We start from the raw sequence: 24,082 nt of genomic DNA, 5'->3' as shown, positions 1-24,082 counted from the left end.
CATTTGATTTATAAATATATGTACCAAAGTAGCTATAGGAGATATGGATGTCTGTATCAATACCTGAAGCTGAACTCAGGTGAAACAGATTTATTGGTTAATCCTTTTAAGTCCACTACTACTAGGCTACTGCTTAAAAAGATTTAGGGTATTTAAGGATTGTGTTGGACTACTAAATGGCTACATAACTCAGAAACTTTGGTAGTTAAAATTTATCCTGGAGAAAGCCAAACCAGAAGAAATAGAAAAGTGCTAAGTAGCCCAATAGTGCATTTTCTTTTTGTGGTATGGATCATTAATGTTCAATGTCATTTATATTTAAATCATTTCACTTCAAGTTGTCATTACCCTTCAATTTAGAGATTTCCAGAGTCAACAATTACAGAGAATGCTTTCTGCTTATATCCTTACAACTAGTGAAATCATGCTGTACTTTATTTTTTTAAAAAATCACAATTATACCATTAACACATTGCCATATTTGTTTGGCATGCTACAACAGAAGGCTTTATTTAGGTCAATTGGATAAGGTTGGCAATTGAAATTTTGCCAATTTGTGGACATAAGCTTTAAAGTATAGGCTGCATGTAACTCAAATACAAGTAATACTTTAATAACAATAATTTACAGATACAAACTAATGATGAACTATAATTTCACAAAGAATTGTAAACATTTTGCACAATTGTCAGTCCTGTCTTTTAGGCAAAGTGCTCTTTTGATGATAAATAAATTAACAAACACATAGCTAGAATGGACTACTTCCAGACAATACAAAAAAAAGAAGAAGATGTTTCTCTTCAATAAAGTTTGTAAACATACAGTATTTATGGAGAAAGCCATAAAAGTGTCCTGCAAGCCATCTATACTTACATACTTGGACAACAAAATGGTCTTCAAAATACTTTGGATGCTATTTAAGATTAAATTGATTTTCAATGACAGAGTATAATAGGTGACTCAGAATGTATCTCCTTAATCTCATGTCCCTGAAATAAATAAATCAGCTGTGATTTATTGGCAATTGTGTCACTGAATGGGATAGCAAAGGCTGGAGTCCAAGAGCAGAAGGTGAATGAACTACAAAAATAGAAAGATTTTTGATCAGCCTGGCTGGAAGTAGAAAAATATTACTTGTGAATAAAAAAAAAAAAACCAATTGTATTGATATGGCCGGGATACTAACAAGCTGTACCCATTTCACAGCTTGTGAAAGAGTCGTGTCTAGAAAGACAGTGTTTTCCAGATGTTCGTACCCTTAGTGATGCCTGCTTCTCCCATATGAACTGTGTTTATACCTGCAGTTCTGCAAGTTGCAGGAATTTTATTGCAACTTCGCTTAACGTCTTGCTGAACACATCTATAACTAAGAAAATTTTTGTCATAAATATATATAGTACTTTAAATGATGATAGCTATTTGAGCTAAAAGGAGAAGCCACAGCTTTTGTTAGAACTAGATGTTCTTTTTTAATCAATCATGGGTACCAAAATATGCCTAGAATAGGTCAATGTACCTTAATAGTATATATTTCTTTCATCTACATGAATGATTAGTTTAGGGAGTGTATGTCTGTGTTTTAAGTGCTATGTAAATAATATCTTTTAACATTTTGGGAAGGTGTTGGACTCCTTTTCTCAAAAAATGTGAAATTCAAATAGTGTGATAGGTGGAAACTGTGCTTAAACATTTCATTATTTCTTTAATGCACAAAAGGTTATACTGGAGAAGAAAAGTCCCACTCTCATTGTATTGAAGAAAAAAAAAGAGTTCTAGCTATGGACAAATCCAGAGCTAGAGTTGATTATAATCCCAAATACTCTTTGGGAATAGAACTTGCAAAATAATTGTAATATGGCTTAATACCTACTCATAGCCCCATTTACCTAAGAACCTATTAGAAATGGTCAAATAAAGTTCTACTGTTATCATGAAGACCCGTGAAAGGCCATGGGGAGAGCAACTTCACTATCAATCATCCAACTATTATCTAAAAAAACTAGTTTTGCATGCGAATTATCTCGCTTTTCTTTGAAGAATTCTTATACCACCCATATTGATAGATAACTATAAGAATAAGGGCAAATATTGTGTATTGCAGACCTGAATGGAATCTTTGGAGAAGTAATATGAAAAATTCAAGAAGGTACGTAGGAAATGATGCTATCATATTTTAAGTCTAGGATTCAGAATTCCACTAGTGGGTGAGGAGAATAATTCTTTACACTGAATTTATGCCTGTGATTCTACATTGCAAATGGATAGAACCACATTAATTACACATAATTCCATTCTTTCCATGCAATTTCAACTTAATGCAAGAAGCCTTAGAATCCGCCCCTTTAACAAAGTGAAATAATAAATTAGTAGCACACTTTAAAGCATTTATTTTTGAGGAGAAATATTGTTATGTAAAACTCCCATTTCCCTTCTGAGCCAATAGCAGATATTGCTACTCATTTCAAATGTCTCTCTGCAACAGTAGGTCATGAAGTTTTTAATTATTATTTTTTTTAAACAACCCCCTGGAAAAGCTAGGGTTTCTCACAACATGATATTGGGCACAAAATAAAGGCAGAATTGGCAGCCTATGGGTTGCATGGTGCCCAACCCTGAGCTAAAGGATTCATTTCACCCAATCTTCTCAAGTCCACAGAGTAGTTATAGCAAGCCACTGTACCTACCATCCATGTAACTATGGAGAGCTGTTAACATTGTCCCATCTTGTGGCACATATGCTGAATAGGCCATTTCTTCTAACATTGGTGGTGAAAGTCTAGAAGCTTGGACTGTTGTAACAGGAGCAGTGGATGAGTGATTGGGGCTGACATGTTTCTTATGGCGTGCTCTACAATTTTGAAACCATACCTGGAAATTAAAAAAAAAAAAAGAATTCAGTTAGTTATTAGACTTTTATTTTCATGCTAAACAGATAAATTTTAAAAAAATAACTTTAGTGTATCAGTTGTGGGGTTTTTTGCATTGTGACACTAATTCCAGATAGAATCCAGTTAATAAATTCTCATATGTATTTTTTCTCCAGTCATATATAGAGACTCTATAGAGGCTCTATAGAAGGTTACAGCATCAACATACCCAATCATTATAACTATGACTTGTGTTGCTGATAACTATAAATCATATTGCTTCAGCCATGTGGAAGTATTTAATAGGAAACATTAAGTGTATGGAAAAATAAGTGTTTTTGAACTATTATAAGCTATTATACATTATTTTAGCTGAAAATAAACTAGACTTTTTGGAGCTTTATAAAACTGGAGAACTTTGGTCACAATACTTGTGAAATATGCAGTATAGTTACTTGTATCACACGCCTGCTCAAGCCTGTTCTTTCTGCCAGTTTTTGCAGTGTTTGTGCATCAGGATTGTTGTCTTGAGCAAACTGTGCTTGCATTACCTGAAAAAGAATCAGCATGTTTATGGCATACTGGCAAAAACTGCATAAATAATCAAGAAACAGTCATGCTGTAGTCTCAATAGTACTTTTGAAGAAAAAAGTACTATTGAGGAATAGAGCTTGCCAAATAATTGTAATATGGCTTAATAACTATTCATTGCACCAGTGACCTAAAAACTTACTACAAATGGTCAAATAAAGTTCTATTGTTATCATGAAGACCTGTGAAAGTTCATGGCTTTACTAAAGGCTTATAAAGCACTAGAGCAGAGTTGACCTGAATTCTAAATTAAAAAAAAAAAATCAAAGCAAAATTATACTAATTTGTCATTGAAATACATACAATGGGAATTTATCATAAGGCCATTTAATCATGTCTATGTAACACATTCACCCTTGTTACTTTCTACTTGTGTTTTATCAAGTCAAAATATATGAATCCTACCAGGAGACATTTCACAAAACATATAATTTTTTCTCTTCCCTAATTCCTTCATTCATAATTAGTTTTAGAATTCTTACATTGTTTTTACCTTACTAGTAGCATGTACAAGTCATGTGGTAAAGCTGATTATATAGCTATAGAGAAAGGACTATTATTTGTACTGTTTTATAAAATCTAGTGTCCTTTAGTAATATAGTGCAAAATATTTCAAAAGATTCCAGCTTTAATTGAATTTTCTATTAAAGAACTATACAGGTAGTCCTTGATTAACAGCCACAGCTGAGCCCCAAATTTTTGTTGCTAAGCAAGATAGACATTAAGTGAGGCTTGCCCCATTTTACAATTTTTCTTGTCACAGTTTTTAAGTGAATCACTGCAGTTTTTAAGTTAATAACACGGTTAAGTGAATCCAGCTTCCCCATTGACTTTGCTGGTCAGAAGGTCATAAAACGAGATCACATGACCCTGGGACATTGCAACCGTCATAAATTCATGTCAGTTGCAAGCTTCCAAATTTGGACTGGGGATGTCGCCACAGTCCGAAAAATGGCCATAAGTCACTTTTTACAGTGCCATTTTAACTTGGAACGGTCACTAAACAAGTGTTTGAAAGTCTGTGAACTGTAAATAGATCACAACACAACATCCCTCTTGCTAAAATTCTCACTTACAGGGTTGCAAGAGATAGTTATCTAAATAGTCTAAAATGTATAGGAGCAATAGATTGTTTTAGGATTTTCCCCAAACTGATTACATTTGGATTTCTGAACTACAGGTAGTCCTCGACTTATGACATTTCAGCCCAGAATTTATGTTGCTACGTGACAAATTTCTTAAGTTTTACCCCTTTTTACGACCTTTCTTGCCACATTTGTTAAGTGAATCTCTGCAATTGTTAAATTGGTAACACAGTTGTTAAGTGAATCTGGCTTCCCCATTGACTTTGCTTGTCAGAAGATTGCAAAAGGTGATCACATGACCCCTGGACACTGCAACAGTCATAAATGTGAACCAGTGGTCAAATATCTGAATGTAAATCACGTGACCATGGAGATGCTGCAACGGTCATAAGCGTGAAAAATGGTCCTACTTCACTTTTTTTCAGTGCTGTTGTAATTTCAAACGGTCACTAAATGAACTGTTGTAAGTTGAGGACTACCTGTATTAGTATGTCAGCTTTTTTATGTTCCCTAAATAAGATCCTAAAATACATAGTTTTCTTTAAAAAATGCTAGAGTTGTAGTTTCTAAAATAAGATAATTTCATATAAGAAAAGTAAATAAAATGTACTGGAAATAATTCTGCCAGTTGTAGAGTTTTCAGTTAAGGTTCTCCTTTTTTGTCTCTTCACTTTCTTTATTCTTGGTTTATTATTTTGACAGTAGGTTATTCTTGTCTTAAATATATGGTAAACTATTTTGTTTTATTTTGTTTATTTTGTTTTGTTTTTCTGCACGTTTTGTTAAAAGAGGTGGGGTTTAAATTTTAATCTAAATAAAAACATTTAATTTAAATGTTAAATAAATATCCTATGTGTATTTACGAGATCAAAATTAATATCTGAAACACTAACACTTAGGCTAAAACAACAATTAAAACAAATTTTATTATTTTAGTTGCAAAACAACAATTAAAGAAAACTCCTAAAAGGATGAAAACGTTATGGTGGCCAATGCAACAGAGTTAAATAAGCAGTTAAGAAGAATGCTAAAATACATTAAGTTTCCAATTTATTTACAACAAAATAAAGCAATAATGAAATAACTGAATACAGTTCATAGACATATTTCTTTGCACTTATTTTGAAGCAATATGGCTTGTATGGGATATCCTATTCTGCAGTACAAAGATACCAGCTAATATTCTGAACACAATTTCGCAGCAAACACTAAATTAATCCCATCATTTAACTATGACACTCTGCTTGGTGTGAAGAACAACAGTTTTGATTGTCACATACTGTTGCATTTGCATGGCATCAAAAATATAGAAAAGCTTATGCTCTTTGGAAATCTGCTGCTTGCAGATTTCCTAGTATCTTTCTTCATGTTACATAAAACTGAAACTATTTAACCTCCTATTATGATTATGGGAGTCGTGTAAAGGTCTGATTTAATAAAATTCATCAAGTAGTCAAAAGAGATCAGCATTTATGCTTTCACTTTACAGAATTACTAACTGCCTTGAGGGAAATTGAAAAGCTTGAAGAGTAACTAATTCATATGAAACAGCAAAAGCTCACAAATGTATTCCAGGAACATGCTGTGCCTTGGTATTAAGAGAAATCGTATACCATTGAGCATATAATTTCTTTATAAACAACTAATTTATACAGAATTTTTAAAATTATGCACCGTGTACAATTGTTATGCTTCTGCATCATGGCTATGCTCAGTTCCCCACCATAGGTCTGATTATAGCAGTCTACGATTCAGTGTTTCTACCTGCAGCTGATCTGCTGTGAAACTGGTTCGAGCTCTTTTTGCTGGCTTGGGATGATTAACATCTTGCTCTGTTAATAATGCACCTTCTACACTAATACCATTCCCTGAAATTAAAGAGAGAAGAAGTCCAATTGTAGCACTGATATTAGTTATTATTTACAGATATTCCTTTATAATCAACTTCCAGTATTCAGAATATACTTAAACTATGAAAATATCCATTATTTACTATTTTGAAACAGGTAGCCTGGAATTTGACTACTTATACACATTTTACGTATTTCATAATTATTCAGAATAATGAAATAATTTAAAGCAATTTTTCAGAGTAACATCTGTAATATAAAACTAGTCTATATCTAAAAATAAATTCACAAGCTACCAGGCAGATTAGAACATGCAGGTGAAAATTAGTTTTTATTTTGCAATTAGCAGAAATAAATAGTCCAATAAATTTCATATAGATAACTACTATCTAGTTTCGTAGACATAACTTTTCCCATTGGCTAAATTTCGACAACCAAATCTACCAATTGAAAGCACTGAAATGAAGTGAGCATTTGTTTCTTTAAAGGCAAATATGCAATCAATGTTAACATGTTTTGAAAGAACTGCAAAAATATAATTATTGCCAAACAACCTATTGTGCCTTGTTTTGACATTTTTAGTGAAGTCTTTAAAAAAAATTTTTATCGCTCAGAATATTATCACCACAATGCTGAATACAAATAATAAAAAAATATTCTAGTACACCTGGACAGAGAATCTGTATTCTGAAGCAACTTGCATTTCAGGATAATTTTCACCACAGCCATATTACTGATCATGACTAGAGATAAGGTAAAATTCTCCAGACAGATTAAAAACTACTGAAAGTCAACTTCTCTTAACGCTGAAGCCACACTATCAACGACACATTAACTATGGAACAATTTATCAAGTTAGAAATTGGTTTTCAAAAGGCATTCAAAGATTGACCTCAAGATTCAGGAGGGCATGTGACAAAGTATAGACATAAGAAAGAACACAGAAGCTGGATGAGCTATCCTAATGGATGACCACAACAATTAACTAACAGTAAAAGCACGGTGGAAAAGTGTTTTTAACTGGTTTGTAAAATGCTGGAGGAGAAGGAACTATCTGCATGTACAGCAGGGGTCCTCAACCTTGGCAACTTTAAGACTTGTGGACTTCAATTCCCAGAATTCCTCAGCCAGCTTTGCTGACTGAGGAATTCTGGGAGTTGAAGTCCACAAGTCTTAAAGTTGCCAAGGTTGAGGACCCCTGATCTACAGGGACCAGAACTGAAAAGGCCTTTCCCAGGATAAAAGGGAAGCTTACCGTTTTCAACTTCTCTTTTCAAGTTGTCCAACATGCAATCATAATGTACCCTACAGAGGACTTTCTCTTCAACCAAAGCAAACTCCTCTCCTGTCGAGAGCTGCCTTTTGCAAGAGAAACAGGCAAAGCAGGCCAAATGATACACGTTTCCCTTGGCTCTTCGAACCCAGTCAGTAGAATGGATGTGCCTACCACAGCGAGAACAGCGGGTTCCATAGCGTCTACAGAAGAAGAGCGAGAACAAATGAAACACAAGTCACGGGCCTGATTCTGTAACATTACTTTGCCTGAAGTTTATAGTTAACGCTATTGGCCTCAGAAAAGCCTGGATTTGGAGTGTTTAATTTCCATTGCATTTTATCAACCCAAAGAAGAAATTGCTTTTGTACTGTTGACATGTCATTCCTCTATGCCTTCCAGGGCTTCTGAAGAAAACCATAAGGGAGATACCTAAGCACAGGGATATTACTCAGGAACCCCTTTATGTTATATACATGAAGTCACACTGGATTTTACCTTGATGTAGTTGAGATTGCTAATCTCTTTCAGTTGTGTATCTTTGTGAAATGTGGTATCATCAATCATCTAGAATCCTTAACCTTTTCAATTCCACCATATTTTTTTAAAAGCCAAAAAGTCAAGAGACATGCTATTTTGAAGAAATATGCTATTTTTGTGTCCAGATAATCTACAGTTAAAAACCAAAACAAGATGATTTAAATGTAATAGCAACTAAATGATGGAAGGAAGATATAAAAGCTCAGACCAGCAGTGAAAACCAAAATTAACCATCCAACCCAGTAAATACTTGGAAAATTTGGTCAAGATTTAGACAAACAGTAGATTCTTTCTTGATTTCAGATTATGGAATATACCATCAAAATGTTCTTCAGGCACACAATACTGGATATAGATTAAATACATTATATTTATATATTGGAATCTATGAGAAATTAATGGCATGGGCATCAAAGAGCAAAAGAGCAACAGTAACTACTGTTTTATCATATTATATTCACATATTTGTGTCTTAATAAAAGGAAGAGTAAGGCCTTGCATCTTTGCCTATTGTTGAAAATGCAAGAGCCCCATTTCCATAGAAAAATGTATCTTTCTCTTTATTAAAATATTTGAAACAGTTCCTCCAGTTTGAATGAAGACCACAGTAGGATCAATATCTATCTCCATTCTAATTCCAATCGGATGACTCAATCATGTGCAAAAGAAAAAAGTATTTTTTTTTAAAAATACATATTTTTAAAAAAATGATCAATTTCTCATTTTTTTTAAAAAAAAGAGGCGTGATATACTTCCTATAGCTTTAACTTCCTCATAACCTATAATTTATAAACAATTTTCAAGGGTAGTTCCACACAAGAGTGTTTTGCAGTAATCCAAATAGATAATTCTTTCAAAGTGAGACGATAAAGACTTTTATAGAAATATATTTCTTTCAATATTTTAACAATATTTACTCAGCTAGTATATTGCTATCAACTGAAAGAAAAATAAACTGAAAATGTTTAAAAAAGTATGATAGAGTGTGCAATAGCACCATTAAATCTGCCACAATCAATGCAGTTATTGCCTAGTATATCCTTAGAAATTTACTAAAATTTTCTAAACTTCAGATCTGTAAATTAAGATTTCACAAATAATTATAATTATTAAACAATGCAGGCCACCTATACTTACATACTTGGATGAAAAAATGTTGGTCAAGTATAATTAAAACAATTTTTTTTACATTTCTTTATGTAAAATGAAAAGTACAGGTTTATGCTGTGGTCATAAATCCCAAACCCTTAGTAATTAAATGCTATATTTTCACTTACTCTTTCAAATAGCAGTAGTTTATTCTAGCAGTAAAGTACTTCAGTGATGTATCTTAGTTGGTGTGGATGCTCTGAAGAGAATGCAGGAATAGTTACTTCCCCATTGTGGAGGCAGTGAAATAGAAATACTTTAGTGCTAGAGAAAGTAACTGCATTTTGTGAAGGTAAACAGATGAAGATAGGAAGAAGACAGTAAGATTGAACAGAAAACATCTTAGGAACTTTTTTTTGAAAACTTGACCCTACTGTCAAATAAGATGATTGGTTTCTTGTAGATGTTTCATTACCAACCTAGGTAACATCAGTAGTGCTAGAGAGGAGTGGGATTTGCTCCGTATTTATATACAAGTGGCCCTTGTAGCACTGCTGATATTATCCAGTTAGGTAATAAAACGTCTTGAAGAAAACAACCAAGCTCAGACAGAAGGACAGAGTCCAACCCTGTGCTACAAATATTCTCTTCTATTGTTAATTGTGTTTTTCTAATTATGTACCACCCCAAGGAAATAATTTTACTATTGGGCAATTATTTATATTCCATCTAGCATATAAAAGAGGAATAAAATAATGTTTTCATCAGGACCAGCATATGTGATCCAATGACATTAAGCACTTCATCCACTCTGATTTCAGTAAGAAGGCTAATCAACTACCACACTGAGGATAAAAAACAAATATTCCAGCCTCTGATGAAATATTCTGCAGAGCATACACATTTTGAGATATGCAAGGGGGAGTGGGGCCAACATATCATTCACATTAGGACAAATTAGAATTTGAGATTTCTTGTTCATTGAATATTAAAGTTACCATGCACGATACAAGGATGTTCAAAAGCACCTGGAATTTTGGTAATGAGCTAACCCCCCCCCACCACCACAGCAAATATAATCTGCTTAGCATTAGCAATTACTTTTCAGCATGTACCATACCTTTTTAAATATAATGACTATTGAAGAAAGAAAAGAGACCACGGTGGCATGTATTTCTATGATGGAACACTGATATATTCAAGATAATCATCTGTAACCCCCATGTTCCACCAACCTTACACAAAGACCAGAGGTTATATAGTTGTGTTGCTTTTAAGCTGACAATAAATACTGCCATCAAGATTAAGGATGGAGTTGACATGCCCACAATAAATAAAACCTTATAATTAGCTGAAGAAAACAAAATTCTATTATAGTGCCCAAATGAGAGGAGTAGTGGTTGGCCAGCAGTGGCATGAATTATTCATGCGTGTACTATGTTCCCTAGTACTCTTCAAGCTTCAAATTCCTTCTCATGGTATTAAAAAAACAGTATAAAAACACAGAATAATATTTTGACCAATATTAGATAAAAACCTATAGGGGTATGCAGAATGCTACTGCACCTAGCACCACAAAATTACCAGGAACACCCTACAGTATGGTTGCTGCTACCATTACATGATTAGACCAAAAGTCTGGGAGAAATCTAATTGTCTAAAGAAATCTAAAGATCTATATCTAAATTAATGTTTAGACTAAATCTGAAATCTAAATCTAAACTAAACTAAACTAGCAAGATGCAAAGTAATCTTTGCCTCTCTATATACATAGTTTGTTCTTAAGAGAATCTTTTAAGCTGAAAGTAAGACTATACTATACATTTCCCAATTTAAAAGAAGATTTATATATGTATGTATGTATATGTATATGTATATGTACTGTATATATCACATTATAGAGGAACATATATATTTGTTTCGGTGTAGCACTCTGCCCTCAGATAATGTTCCATCCAAAGCAAGTTGAGCATTTATCTCTGCACAGAAAAACATTCCACAGATTTACATTTGCTGTTTTAAAATAACATGTACTTGAGTTCCATAGTATACCTGAAATAATCTAGTTTGCAGAAAATGTCTTTGTCTTTGATATAGCAACTGGTATGCCTTCCTAAAGAGGTCCTACATACACTGCAGGAAAGGCAGCGTACATGCCAGCACATATCATTTACCTAGGAAGGAAAAAGAAAATTGAAATCTGACATCACTTATTTGAGTAATTTATAAAACAAGAGTTAACAATGTAAAATGACAAAGATTCTAATTTTGCACATATTTAAAAAAGATAAATGACTTATTCTGTTGAGAATGAGTTTCTTGATCTGTTTCTGCCTTGCTATGAATTTTGAACATAGACATAGGTACACATTATTTTAGGATTTGAAATAAATGTTTATGTTTAATAAATAATTGTAGGACGAGTGAAGTGGCTGATATGACTGTAGACACACTTAATTCAAAATGGTATCATGCAAACATTTAGTCTGTTTCAATTATATGAACTGGCTGTATATTAACCAGGCTTCCGATGGTGTATCATAACTTCTTATAAATATATTTATCCAGGATTAAACTGGATAGTGGCTGATATGACTATAGACACACTTAATTCAAAATGGTATCATGCAAAACTACTTCAGTAACTTCTAATTCAAAAACTAAATGGAATAACTATTACCACTTTGTGAAATTTACCATGGATACCTCACATCTTAAATTGTCCCTCTACATTAGGGAATAAGTTGAGGTATGATCCTATAGGGACATACAATTTGTGTATCTTTTCATGTAGAAAACTAAATTCATACTTCTGAATAGAAACATATAGAATTGCAGTGTCTAATCCTAGATAAATATCTTCATAAGAAGTTACAATATATCATAGAGGTCGGAAGCCTGTTTAGTATACAACCGGTTCATATAATTGAAACAGATCAAATGTTAGCAATAAGACATGTAATAAGGGGATACTGTGGGGGGGGGGGAGGTCCTCCACCATTAGTTCCAAGACCTTCTCCATCAACACTCAATTTATGACATGAAGTTCAGAATACGATTAATAGGGACATGCTAATTTTCCTGTGACATCTTTTTTAAAATGTGAGTTATTTTTACAGTCAAAACATGCATTTTATGAATATTAACATACAATTTGATGAAAGTATAAGGCAAATCTACTTTCTTTGGAGTGACAGACATAATAAAATTGTCTTAGTAAGATGTTATGAATGGTTTGTCAGTAACACTATAATTTCAATAAGCAAAAAATATTTTTTCAACCCACACTGTATGATTTCTTAGAATTGAAATTCTGAAGTGCCTTCGACCTTAAATTAAAATGTCAGCATAATCTAGTCGGGCTTGGTAAAATAATATAAATATGAGTGATATATAAATAATATTGCCTAAATCTCAAAACAAATTAAAATCAGCATTGATGATGTGGAATGAAACTTGTCTGCTAACTGGACAAATATGTTTTCATGCTAGTAAAATTTATTGATATATCATAGTACAATAGTTTAAAGTTACAACACTAAGTATTGGAAAATAATATTTATACAACTTTCTGAATGTCTGGACTAAGTTTTATAGATAGGGAAAAAAACCAACAACCCCATTAGAAATCAAAAGAATCTTGAGGTTTCTTTGGTGCTGCTAGCAGTTTAGAAATAAAAATATGTAAGGGCAGAGAAAATTAATAATATTCATATATTTAGCGCTATTTACAAGTTCATCACTGCATTTCAATTTTCAAGAATTGCCTTACCCAACATCAATGTGTTTGATAATTTCCAGAACATTTGCTTTAAAATTCTGGAATTGCATGCAACATATTAGGAAAGTTTGGTTTGAGTTAAGCAATAATAAAATTGTTCTTTTGTTTACAGAAAATCAGCTCCTGTCATGTATTTCCTAAATTCCACTTTTTTAACTATGTGTAAATGAGAATATTACAAAAACATCTGCAATAATTGTCTCTTGAATATACTATTAGTTATTAGGAAGACAACAATTTTTAAAGAAAAAACAGACACAAGCACAGGCCTAACATCATTAGATGATTTCACTGGACGACATCTGAAGAAAATGAGTCCATATGCTTTTTCAGAACTCATGGCTATTGTCAATGTGGTTTGAGTACTTTTATAGAGTTTAGTAGTTATTTGCTTTTCAGAGACTCTGGCAAGTTTTTAAGTGCAGCATTTATTGTGGATAAATATTTAATGCCAAGGTATTCTAAGTCCAGTTTGAAGACTTAGGCTAAGATTTTCAGCAGGGGATGAAACATTTTTTTGTTTTGAGAGGAAGTATCAGCTTCTCCCACTCAACAATTCCATAGAGCTAAAAAGCAAGAAAAATATGAACATAGCTTATTTTAGCCTCCAGTCCTTTATCAGCAGATATTAAAGCAATTTAATTCTTGGAAAATACATACGCACAAACATATTTATTTGGCCTGACTGAAATATTAAATTCTTTATAGGAAGTTATTGCCAAGTGCAGCAATGTGTCAACTATAAAATCAAAACTACCAATAAAATCAGGTTTCAGTTTAGATTAGATCATTACCCATTTACCCATAAGTCATTCATAAATTGCATGCAAATTTGCTATGTACAAATAAAGTCTTAAATCACTGGGCTTCTAATTATAGAATGTGTTGGGAAGATGCTGTTTTACAACATTTGTTGTAAATTTGTTGCGAATTAAAAATCAACAATCTTTATTCTATCTTAATGCATAATATCCCTGAACCCAATTTAAATAGTAAAATTAACAAAGTATTTTTGCCTTTTAATACTGTGCTGCCACAACATTCCTGAATTAATAGTGACCAAATATGCAAATTAATTCAAGAGTGTTATGTTATTTCTGAAAGTTCAAAGAAGATGACCTTCTGCCAAGTTTCTCAGAGGTACATTTAACTGAATTTAATTTCCTTTGAACATTAAGTCTGGTTGATAGCAACCTGAATTAAGCTCACCTGATGTGGTCCATTAAAGCAAAGAAAAGGAGAAGGCACAATTTGAAAATATTTGGGATGGCATCCAGGCTATTTTTCCAAATTAATCCCCAAGATATTTTATAATTACAAAGTATTTGAAAGCTGAGTTTCTCTATGTGATCACTTGCCACTGCTTATTCATTACAACGAAAGGAAATTATTTCAGCAATACTTTTTTTTCTTTCCAAACATAATATTTATTCTACAACTATTCTATACCACAAACAACTGCTATCAGTTGCAACAAAGCTGTTGAAGAGTCTCAGAGACAACTTTAAAGTCAAACAAATGTATCCATCAGGAAGATCACAAAAGACTGCAGCTTTTATTCAGCTGCAGAAAGTAAGGGTAGCTTTCTCCCCTTCTCTTGTAGATAAGATAAGCAATATTCTGAAAGGCTGCTCTATTCCAGTCTTAAGAGAAGTTTATTTTTAGCTTAGACTGCAGCTCCCTTCCAGAAAATTATTACCGTGCAACTCTACTAAAGCCTTCTCATTCACAGATCCAGTGTTTGCTCACCTTCAGCAGGTATTTGTCCACAATCTCTAGACCACAACTATTACAGATGCATTTGCTGGACCCGCAGCTGCCTGAGCCAGAAGCCAGTGAGCGGGGCGAAGAGGATGGCGATAGCGGGGTGGAGGAAGAGCAAGAATCCTCATCAGCCACCACCTCTGGACTCACCTGTCACAGAGACACAAGCACAGGTCTGTCATCAGCCAGACTTGGTTCCTGTTCCCTCCAGATCCCTTTCAATCCAAGTCTTGGGAAAAGTCTCTTTCGAAGCCCTTCCCCGCCCAGATCTAACTGGGGCACAAACTTTGATTGGCGGCATTGTTTTGTTTTTGTTTTCCCCCTGCCGCGCCCCACAATGCTAGTTTCATCTCATCATAAGCCACCCATAACACAACGCGCTCCTCCTTAAGCCAGCCCAGGGCCACTCTCCAAGGGCGTAAAATCCGTTAGGGGAGTCAGGCGATTGTGACAAGCGGGGACCGAGGCAACCAAAGCACCACAGGTTCAGGAGAGCAAGTGTCGCGTGGCGGAGCTTCCGACCACCTGGGCTGGAAGGCCAAGGTCCCTCCCGCCACTCTCCATGAAACGCCAGAGGTTTTGCTCCATGTCGCGTCTTCTACACCCGAACCTCGTTCCTCACAAGTTCGGGCTCAGAGCCGCCCCCCCTCCGGAAAGCAAAGAAGGCGGCGGGGGGGTGGGGGGTGGGGATCGGAGTCGCTCGTGCCTGCAGTCGCCGAATCAGCTGCCTCGCCAAATCAGGCGGGAATTCGAACCCGCGAGCCGCCGGTATTTGGCATTTGCCCGCCGCTGCCTGCCTGCCTGCCACGTTCAAGCGCTCCGAGGGCGCTTCTGGGCCAGCAGTCCCTCCGGGAGAGTTCCCGCCAACCGTTTCAAACCCTCCCCCCTCCTTCATGTGTTTCAACCTATTCGGGGTTCTCACAAGTTCCAAGGACGCCCCTCCCGCTCTCCCTAAAGTGCCCTCTCTCGTTTCCTCACACGAGGAAACCCTCTTACCAGCCCTGTGTCTCCGACGCTTTTCCGCCTCCTTCCAGTCACTGCAGCAGCAGCGGCTGCCCCTCGCTCGCTCTCCTCAGCCATGAGCTTCGGGAACTGCAAAAGAGAGACCAGACCGTTTTAGCGCCTCCGAGAGCGCCGAAAACCTGAGGCGACGAGGCTCGGTTTCCTCAGAGGGAAGGGAGCGGGGCTGTCGACTCCTGCCCCCCCCCCTTCCCAGAGAAAGTTAAACAAGGGCAATTACAGGGCGAAGCCGAGCTCTTGAAGGGGGGGGGGGAACCTTCCAGCGCTAAGTGCAGCAACCGCCACCGCCTTCCCAAAAGCCGGCCGGGCTGCCAGAGCCGGGCTTGATTTGAATGAAAATGCCTCAGCTTGCTTAGAGCTCGAGCGGCTCGCTGCAATTAGAAGTCGCCCTCCACTTTCAGCTCTGGCCTTCGGAGGTGTAAATTGCCACTTAAACCTCTCCGGGCGGAGTTAATAGGCCGAAGGAACAGCTCGACTCGAGAAATTAAAACACACACACACACACACACACACAACTCACGGGGAAAAAGGAGAGTCCCGTGAAAGGAGAAGCCTTGAAACCAGCCAGCTGAATTTAATTGAGGCGTCATTAAGGACAATTGGTCCTTGGGTCAACCGAAGGGAGGGGGCCATATATAAGAGGGCTTGACACGGCGAGGCTGAGAGGCGAGGCGGTCGGGCCCTTTCGACCTTCCCCCTCGGCGGCCGAGTAAGGAAGCAGCCCCGGCCCTCGCTCTCCCTTATCAGCTTCTTCGCAACCCTGGTCTAATTAGTCGCAGTTAACTCAGGCCTCACCTCACTCCGGCGGGTTGCCTCCTAACCTTTAAAGAGACAGATCTCAGGCAGCCTCAGGCCACAGACGACTGAGGGAGCCGAGCTCAGCCATCGCCAGTCTGGAAGACCCAACAAAGCGAAATGTTTTATGGAGATTCTCAATCATCCAGGTCAGAGTTGTCCCAAAGGTGCTTCCCTCCACACAAAAAACTGGACTTTCTTGTTTTTTTTTTTCCTTTGAAAACGTTTCGCTTCTCAACCAAGAAATTTCTGCACTTTTCAAAAGAAAAAAAAGTTCAATTGCTTTTTTTTGGGGGGGGGGGAGATCTTTGGGACCACCAAAGCGCAATTGTCACGGCGAAGACCGAGCTACTCCTGGGCAAGGCGAGTTCTTCCCCGCCTTGGTTCCTTTCCTCCAACTACCTAACAAGTTAGTTGGCGCTTTTTTTCAGGGGCTTTTATAAAAAGGTCCTAATTCAAGGATATTCGCCTCCGCGTGTCAGAGTAAAGGCCGGATACTAATTTTTCACCCCTTTCTGTCCTCCTGTGTTGGCTCTTTCGGACAGGAGGGCCACAATGGAAGAACGCAGGGCAGCCATCACCCGCAACCCCGAGCGTTTCTTTCCTGGAAATGTAATCGGTTCAATTGATCTGGCGTCAGTCTGGCCAAATTAAATCGAGTGGTGTGTCTTTACTAATGGACTCTGGGTGGTGAAATGAAAGTTTCAATTAGCCGACATAACTTCTAAAATAATGAAAAACTATGGAGGGGGCGGGAATTAAGACGGTCTGCGATGTATCACTTACCCCGGATTAGTCCCATGGAAGACAAAATAATGACTTTAGGATTCTGGCTCTGGCTTGTTGATTGCCGGGAAATGTACTTTTAAAAAAGCCAAGGAAGCCTGCCGGTTAGAGTGTATTGCCTTAAATAGTTCGAAGCCAGGAAACAACAAACAATCCTCAAGCCACGCGGAGGCTTAAAGTCAAGGGACTACTCCAGAGTAAGTGGTTGAAGTGGCGCCAGTCCTCTAGCCTAAACATTCGATTAATTTAGATTTCCTCCCGCAGGTGTTTCGTACTAACGTTTCCTATTTAAATGAAAAGTCAGATTAGAAAAAAAAATAATAACACGGGCAAACTGTAGCTTATCCTCTCTTGAATCTCCTTCGCAGTTGGGGCTACTGCTCTGGCGTCGGGTCAGACCGTGCCAAGTTTGCTTTCAGGTTTTGGAACCGGAAGGAGAAACTAGGTCCACCAGACGAAAATCGCCCAGCGCAGGGGGAAAAAAAAAAAAAAAACCGGGAAGGGAGAGAAGATTTTGCTAACCCGCCATCAACAAGCCGAAGTAGTTTCATTGAAAGACATGAAATTACTCCGGAGCAAAGGGCCTGCCTATTGCAGCTGGGAGAGGCAAGGCAAATTCGAATCCGCTCCGGGTCACCGAGAGCTCCGAGCAGGAAGGCGAGCTGCTTAAGAAAACGCCCGGCTCACCTTCTCCGACGCGAGGCGAAGCTCAGGCACGTCCTTGTCCAGTTTACACACAAACATCTGGCTGCTCTTCCAATACATGGCCCAGGGCTGGGAGCGCTCCTCGCAGACCCCCTCCCCCCGCACGGAAAAAGCCTCTACGAAGTCCAACGGGCCGAAAACGAGCGCCCGATCTCCTCCTCCTCCTCTTCCTCCTTCTTCTTCCCGGGCTCGGGGTCTGCGCCGTTTCCCGCCGGCCTCTTCCTAAGCGCTCTGCTCGCCTTCACTGAGATCAGACCCTGGCAGAAAAAAAGTTTTGCTTTCAAGGGGGTGGACCCTGCAAAGAGGGAGCGCGCCTCTTGGCTGGCTCCGGAGCCTCACCTCCTGGCGTAAAACCCGCCTTCTAGCCACGGCCAGATCGCTATCGCCACCAAGCCAAAAGAGTCGCTCTGGGGAGCGCCTTTTTTTCTGCCGTTTGGGTTGTTTTTTTTTTTTTTTTTTTTTTTTAGAGGAAGGGGCACAAAGGCAGGAGTAGGTTAACGCGGGATTACCCACCGCGGTCGCCTACCCCCCCTTCCTTTCCCCCCCTCCATTCCCCCCGGACCTCCAGCGGTTCATCTGCCGCGGAGCGCAAGCGAAAGCCACGGAGGACGGCGGGGGAAATTCAGCACCTTTGCCTTGTTCCGCGCTCCTTCTTAGAAGGCGAGGCTGGAGAAGAGCGGCAAGGACTTTGGACCAGACGGCCCGGATAAAAAAAACAAAACTTCTCCTTAAGTGGGCAAGCGAGAACATCTGAGCAGCCCCAAAGTCCCGCTGGGGAGATCAGAGGCGGGTTAATCGGGGCAAATCTCCAGGCGGGAGGGGACTAAGGCCCGGTGGGCGGCAGCAGCGGCGGCGGCGCAAAACTCCCGCACCCAAACCCCGGTTTGCCACCCGCAGGCCGAGGCCGCGTCTCCGAAAACGCCTCTGAGCCGGACCCTCGAGGTACCGGGCGGGAGATCAGACGCCTCCGCTGTTTTTCGGAGGGAGCGCCGGCGGCGTTTTATCCATCCCTTCTGCGCTCCGCTCCCTTCCCTCCCTCCCTCCCTCCTCGCCGGGCTTAAGAAAAGAGGGGAAACGGGCGGCGGCGCTTCGAGCGGCGAAAGCCAGGCGGGTGTTTCTACCCTGCGGTGAGTGACTTCGTCCTTTCGGGCCAGATCCAAGCTTGGGTTCCTTTAGCCGACGGCCCCGGGAGCCAAGGCTAAACAAACCCACAGCTTATGCTTTTAGTCTGTTGTAGTCGGTAATCGATAGCTAAGAGTGGCTTGTTTAGTAGACAGTTGCCGAGCAAACAGTTGGCTCCCTTGATATTTGAACCGGATCGCTCTTTTTTTAAGTAACTCCGCTGTTTTTCGTCAACGTTTAGCAACGCTAACTTAAGTTGCAAAAAAAAAAAAAAAAACTTTTCAGCTTGCCCGCCTTTTGGGTGTGAATTCGTATCAGTAACTCTGTTTGTTTAATCGGAGCGGATCGCCCTGTGTCTCTCTTAAAAGAGACGCGCGTCAACTTTGCCGCCGCGCAGGGTGACCCCGGTTGTTCAAACACGGACTCCGTGTTTGAGGCTGCCTCTCTAGCGTTTAAATCTTCAGGACCTTGTGATCTTGAGCATGCAACTCTAGCCACGAGGCTCCTTCGAACTGTTTGGTTTGTGGTAAAGGAGAGCCCCGATTCTTTCTTTTGTCAATGGGTTGTTTTCCGGGGGGTCTCTTATTTATTTTATTTATTTTATGAGACTTATATACCGCTTTAAGTGCATGCACTCTCTAAGCGATGTACACCAGTAAGCAATGTATATATATAATATATTTACATTGCCCCCAACAATCTGGGGCAATGTAACGCTGCATTTTTCTCTCGAGGATAAAACCTCTCGGCTCTAGGGCGTCCTGCTTTTTCTCGCCCTTCCCACCGTCTGCAAATTCTCTGCGCCTGGCCATCGCGGGCGCTGCCCAAATTCCCCCGCGGGGTTGGCGCGGAAGTGCGCGCTTTCCCGCCGGAGACCGGAGGGCAGGCAGCCTTCCGCGCGATTCTTTTGGAAAGGCAGACTTCAAGGCGAGGTGACTTGGACTCTTGAGCGCGTCAAGGGCGGCACCTCGAGGCTCGCCTTTCAACGCCGCCGATCAAGGAAAGGCCAAGCGACCACCAGACCCTTATCAGATTTAAGGCCGCCTCGCTCGGACGGCCACGGGGCGAGGACCGGGGCGAAGCAAGCTTGGTCGCTGGCCGCGAGGAGGGAAAAACGCCTCGGAGTGTAGCGAAGCGTATCTCGCAGCTTCTGAAGAATCCGCGGCGGCTCGCGTCGGAAGCCGAATCGCAGCGCTGAGCCTCGGAGGAAGCGAACGGTTTCCCTCCTTTCTTAAGCCCAGCGAGATTGAATGCACCGACGACGTTATTTAGTTTGGGTCGTGAAACGTCTGCGAGAAAACAACCAAACACCAGAAAACATCAAGGACCTCTCCGTTTGGGCTCAGCCGGCCGGCCCCGGGGTTACGGTTTTAGATAGCAGCGCGTTCTCCTTTTTTTTGGGAGAAATGACTTTCTCGCACCGTGTTTCTCTCAGATTGCCTGCCTGTCTGCCTCTCTCTCTCTCTCTCTCTCTCTCTCTCTCTCTCTCTCTCTCTCTCTCTCTCTCTCTCTCTCTCTCTCTCTCTCTCTCTCTCTCTCTCTCTCTTTCTCTCTCTCTGTGTGTCACACGCTATAAGTCCTAAACGCACATTTTGCTTTTTTATAAATAAACTGCAATTCGACAGTGAGCTTCTTGAGACCATTTCGCCCATCCTTTCCAGTTTGCCTCTCGAGGTGGCTAAAGGCTGGGCATCGGGATGCTGAACAGATTTAGAGAGAAAACTAGATCAAATTAGGGCTCGATTTTTTTGAACGCACCGTTTGCAGTACTACGGTCTTCAGCCGCTGGGCAAGTAGTGGCTTTGAACTTCAGCTCCTGTCCATCAACGGTCCGGAATGATGGGAGTTGTAATCCAAACCATCTAGCATTCCCTAACATCGGGGGAAAATTGACCCACACTCACAACCCAGACCTTGAGACCTCCAGATACCAAAGTGATGTTCTGTACAATTTCTTGACCCTTGCTAATCCTCTTGAATACTTATTGGAGGAGGGTGTTGATGGAGCAACTTGACGGCTGGCTTGACGGGCGAGGAAACTCTCCCCCCCCCCGACTTAAAACTCAGCGTTTGACCACTATTAACTGCCCAAAGATTGAGGCTCTTTCTATCGCTATTCTCCAAAAACCAGAGCAGAAGTCTAGGGCTGTCCTTTTCGATCCGAAGAGTGATTTTTTTTCTGCCGCGATCTCTCTCAGCCCTCTCCCCTTTCCATTAGAAGTCCTGGCGCCACTTCCGGAGGAGGAACTCCTCCGGGAAGGGTTTGACAGCAGAAAACCAGGAGAGCACATCTGCTTTCTGCGTTCGCACCGCACCCTGAATTAATAGCCGGGGTTGAATTGCCACATCGAAGCCTGTGGCCGTGGCTAGCTCCGAGGACATTCCTGATCCCAAGCTCGGCTGAGCTGCTTTCCTAAATCACGGGCCCTAAATCTCCGGCAGATTCTCTTCGCCAAGGATCTCTCTGAAACGGCTCGCCTTTGTCAGGGAGAAAAATGTACTGCCCCGTTAACTTTTGCAAGCCCTTTTTTCTGTGGCCTCTTTTGAAACCTTTATCCATCGGGGGCGCGTTAACTTTAGCAGAGAGGAACAAAAGAGGCGTTCCTCTGTCTCTCTCCTTCTCTCCCCCCTCTTCCTCTCCCTCTCCCTCTCTCTCCCTCCTCCTCTCTCTTTCCCTCTCTCTTCCCCCCTCTCTCCCATTCTTTCCCTCTCTCTCCCTCTCCCTCTCTCTCTCCCTCTCTCTTTCCCCCTCTCCCTCCCTCCCTCCCTCCCTCCCTCTCTCTCTTTCCCCTCTCTCTCTCCCTCTTCCTCTCTCTTTCCCTCTCTCTTTCCCCCCTCTCTCCCTCTCTCCCTCTCTTTCCCTCTCTTTCCCCCCCTCTCTCTCTTTCCCTCTCTCTTCCCCCCCTCTCTCTCCCTGTCTCCCTCTCTCTCTCTCTCTTTCTCTCGCCAAAGAGTGTCCTTTCCCGTACTCAACTGATTCGGATCTTCATTGCAGACGAAACAAAACGCGTGTTAGGGGGCTTTCACCCGAAAGGTGCAAGCAATTACAGAGCGGGTTCTGCAACGTCAGCACCAGAGCCCTGGTTCCTGGGAGGTCGTGGGCTTCTTTAATCTGTTGAGAGAGGAGAACTAATGACTGGTGGCGGGGGGGGGGGAAACGGCGAGATCGGAAGTGAGATAGAATCAAGAGGAAAAATCATTTGGGCATCAGGAAGCCTGCATCTGAGCCGCTTAAAGAAGGATCGGGCTTTCCTTTTAGGAAACCCCCCCCCCCGCTCCGCTGCTGCTTCCCGCCTCCCACCACGGGGGCTCCTTGAGGCACTGTTAACCCTGTAACTGCCCAGAGAAGCCAGTTTTCTTAGGGCGCCTTAATATTAATAAACACCCAAATCTTCAGCCTGTTTCCCTTGGCAATAACTTCGAACGAAGTCCGTGAGGATTCCATGCCGGGGTCTTGTACGCGTGTAACAATCCTCAAGACCTCTGGGTTGTACTTCACTCCACACTTACCCGGGAGTAAGTCCCAAGACCTCCGGGAAGCTTACGTTCGAGTACAGGGCTATTGCACGCACCCACCAGCTCCAGGGCTTGCGTAAGATTGAATTGTGTTCTGTGACGTTTAACGAATCAACCTCGGTTTTAATCTGGGGCCTTTGGCACCGCTTCTTTGGAAAGAAGGAACATTTCGTTCTCTGAATGTCTTGCCTTTCTCGCTAACTTGTAAAAAAAAAAAAAAGGTAAAGGGAGTTTAGACGGTGTAAAAAAATATGCAGACGTTTAGGGTGGGGTGGAGTGAAGAAAGACTCGAGAGGGTCGGCTTTTCTCGACCGCGAGTTTATTTTCCCTTCTGCCCCCAATCTGCCCTTTCTTGCTAAAAGGAAAAGAAGTACTTTCATCCACAGCCGCAGAAGCAATTTTTAAAATAATAAAAGAACCCACCCGGTTGCACACACTTCCCAGCTTGGTTTTGGAAGAAGACGCGAAGATCCCAAAAGGGCCAAAAGGGGTTGGAAGCGTGCACACTTTACTTTCTAACCATGTTTTCAGGGTTACCCGTTGGGCTGGCTGTTGTACAGTCCAGTGGAAGAGTGGAAAGATTGTCGTGAAGAAATGAATGAAGAGAGTCCTGCTTACTCCTTTGGGATCACTGCAACCTAGAAGATCTCCGGGCCAACCCATATCGAATTCAGCACGATTTACAAGCAGTCTGGTATTCTGTAACAAACCATAACTTGCATGTTCTAGGTCAGTGTTTCTCAACCTTGACAATTTTAAGGCATGTGGACTTCAACTCCCAGAATTCCACAGCCAGCAATGCTGGCTGTGGAATTCTGGGAGTTGAAGTCCACATGCCTTAAAATTGTCAAGGTTGAGAAACACTGTTCTAGGTGGAGACATTTGGACAAGAATTTGGAGAGGATATTCGCAGGAAAAGAAGGAGAAGGGGAAGGAAGAAGAAAGAAGGCAAAAGAAAGAAGGAGAAAGAAAGAGAAGAAAGAAAAGAAAGAAAAAAGAAATAGAGAGAGAGAGAAAGAGAGAGAGAGAGAGAAAGAAAGAGAGAGAGAGAGAGAGAGACAGAAAGAAAGAGAGAAAGAAAGAAAAAGAAAGACCCTTTACATGTTGATTCCCCTTAAACGGGCAGGGAAAATCTACTCCAGTTGGGAGAGGTGACCTTTGAAGGTCGTGGACCACATTGCAAAATGTGTTGAAAACCCGATGGGAAGTGGCCTCGGAAGGGTTGTCTCATGATTTCTAAACAAAGTTTTCTTTTCCTCCTTGAGTTAAGTTTTGATTTTCCCATGGCAGAAAAATAT

At 40.4% G+C, this 24,082-nt stretch overlaps 1 protein-coding gene across 4 annotated transcripts; it reads right to left on the bottom strand.

Annotated features, from left to right (window-relative positions):
- Positions 1 to 340: 340 nt before the first annotated feature.
- On the bottom strand, positions 341 to 23,419 carry LHX8 (LIM homeobox 8). Of its 4 annotated transcripts, none has more exons than XM_039327201.1 (9): positions 22,779 to 23,419; positions 22,243 to 22,380; positions 15,837 to 15,932; positions 14,826 to 14,990; positions 11,348 to 11,469; positions 7,649 to 7,869; positions 6,308 to 6,411; positions 3,323 to 3,418; positions 341 to 2,868 (listed from the first exon to the last, which is right to left on the bottom strand). In XM_039327201.1, the coding sequence occupies exons 3-9, from the start codon at positions 15,918 to 15,920 to the stop codon at positions 2,662 to 2,664; spliced, it is 999 nt and encodes a 332-aa protein (XP_039183135.1). In that variant the 5' UTR covers positions 15,921 to 15,932; positions 22,243 to 22,380; positions 22,779 to 23,419; the 3' UTR covers positions 341 to 2,661. The 4 variants fall into 4 exon arrangements, with proteins under 4 accessions (XP_039183135.1, XP_039183137.1, XP_039183136.1 ...); XM_039327203.1 differs by lacking the exons at positions 22,243 to 22,380; positions 22,779 to 23,419 and adding an exon at positions 18,129 to 18,388 and having other exon boundaries at positions 341 to 1,080; positions 2,685 to 2,868; XM_039327202.1 differs by lacking the exon at positions 22,243 to 22,380.
- Positions 23,420 to 24,082: the final 663 nt, after the last annotated feature.

This window comes from Crotalus tigris, unplaced genomic scaffold, assembly GCF_016545835.1.
Source record: "Crotalus tigris isolate CLP2741 ecotype Arizona unplaced genomic scaffold, ASM1654583v1 scf7180000024358.1859470, whole genome shotgun sequence".
Taxonomy (NCBI): domain Eukaryota; kingdom Metazoa; phylum Chordata; class Lepidosauria; order Squamata; family Viperidae; genus Crotalus; species Crotalus tigris.
The sequence above is the reverse complement of the archived record's forward strand: the minus strand, read 5'-3'. Positions and strand labels throughout refer to the sequence as shown.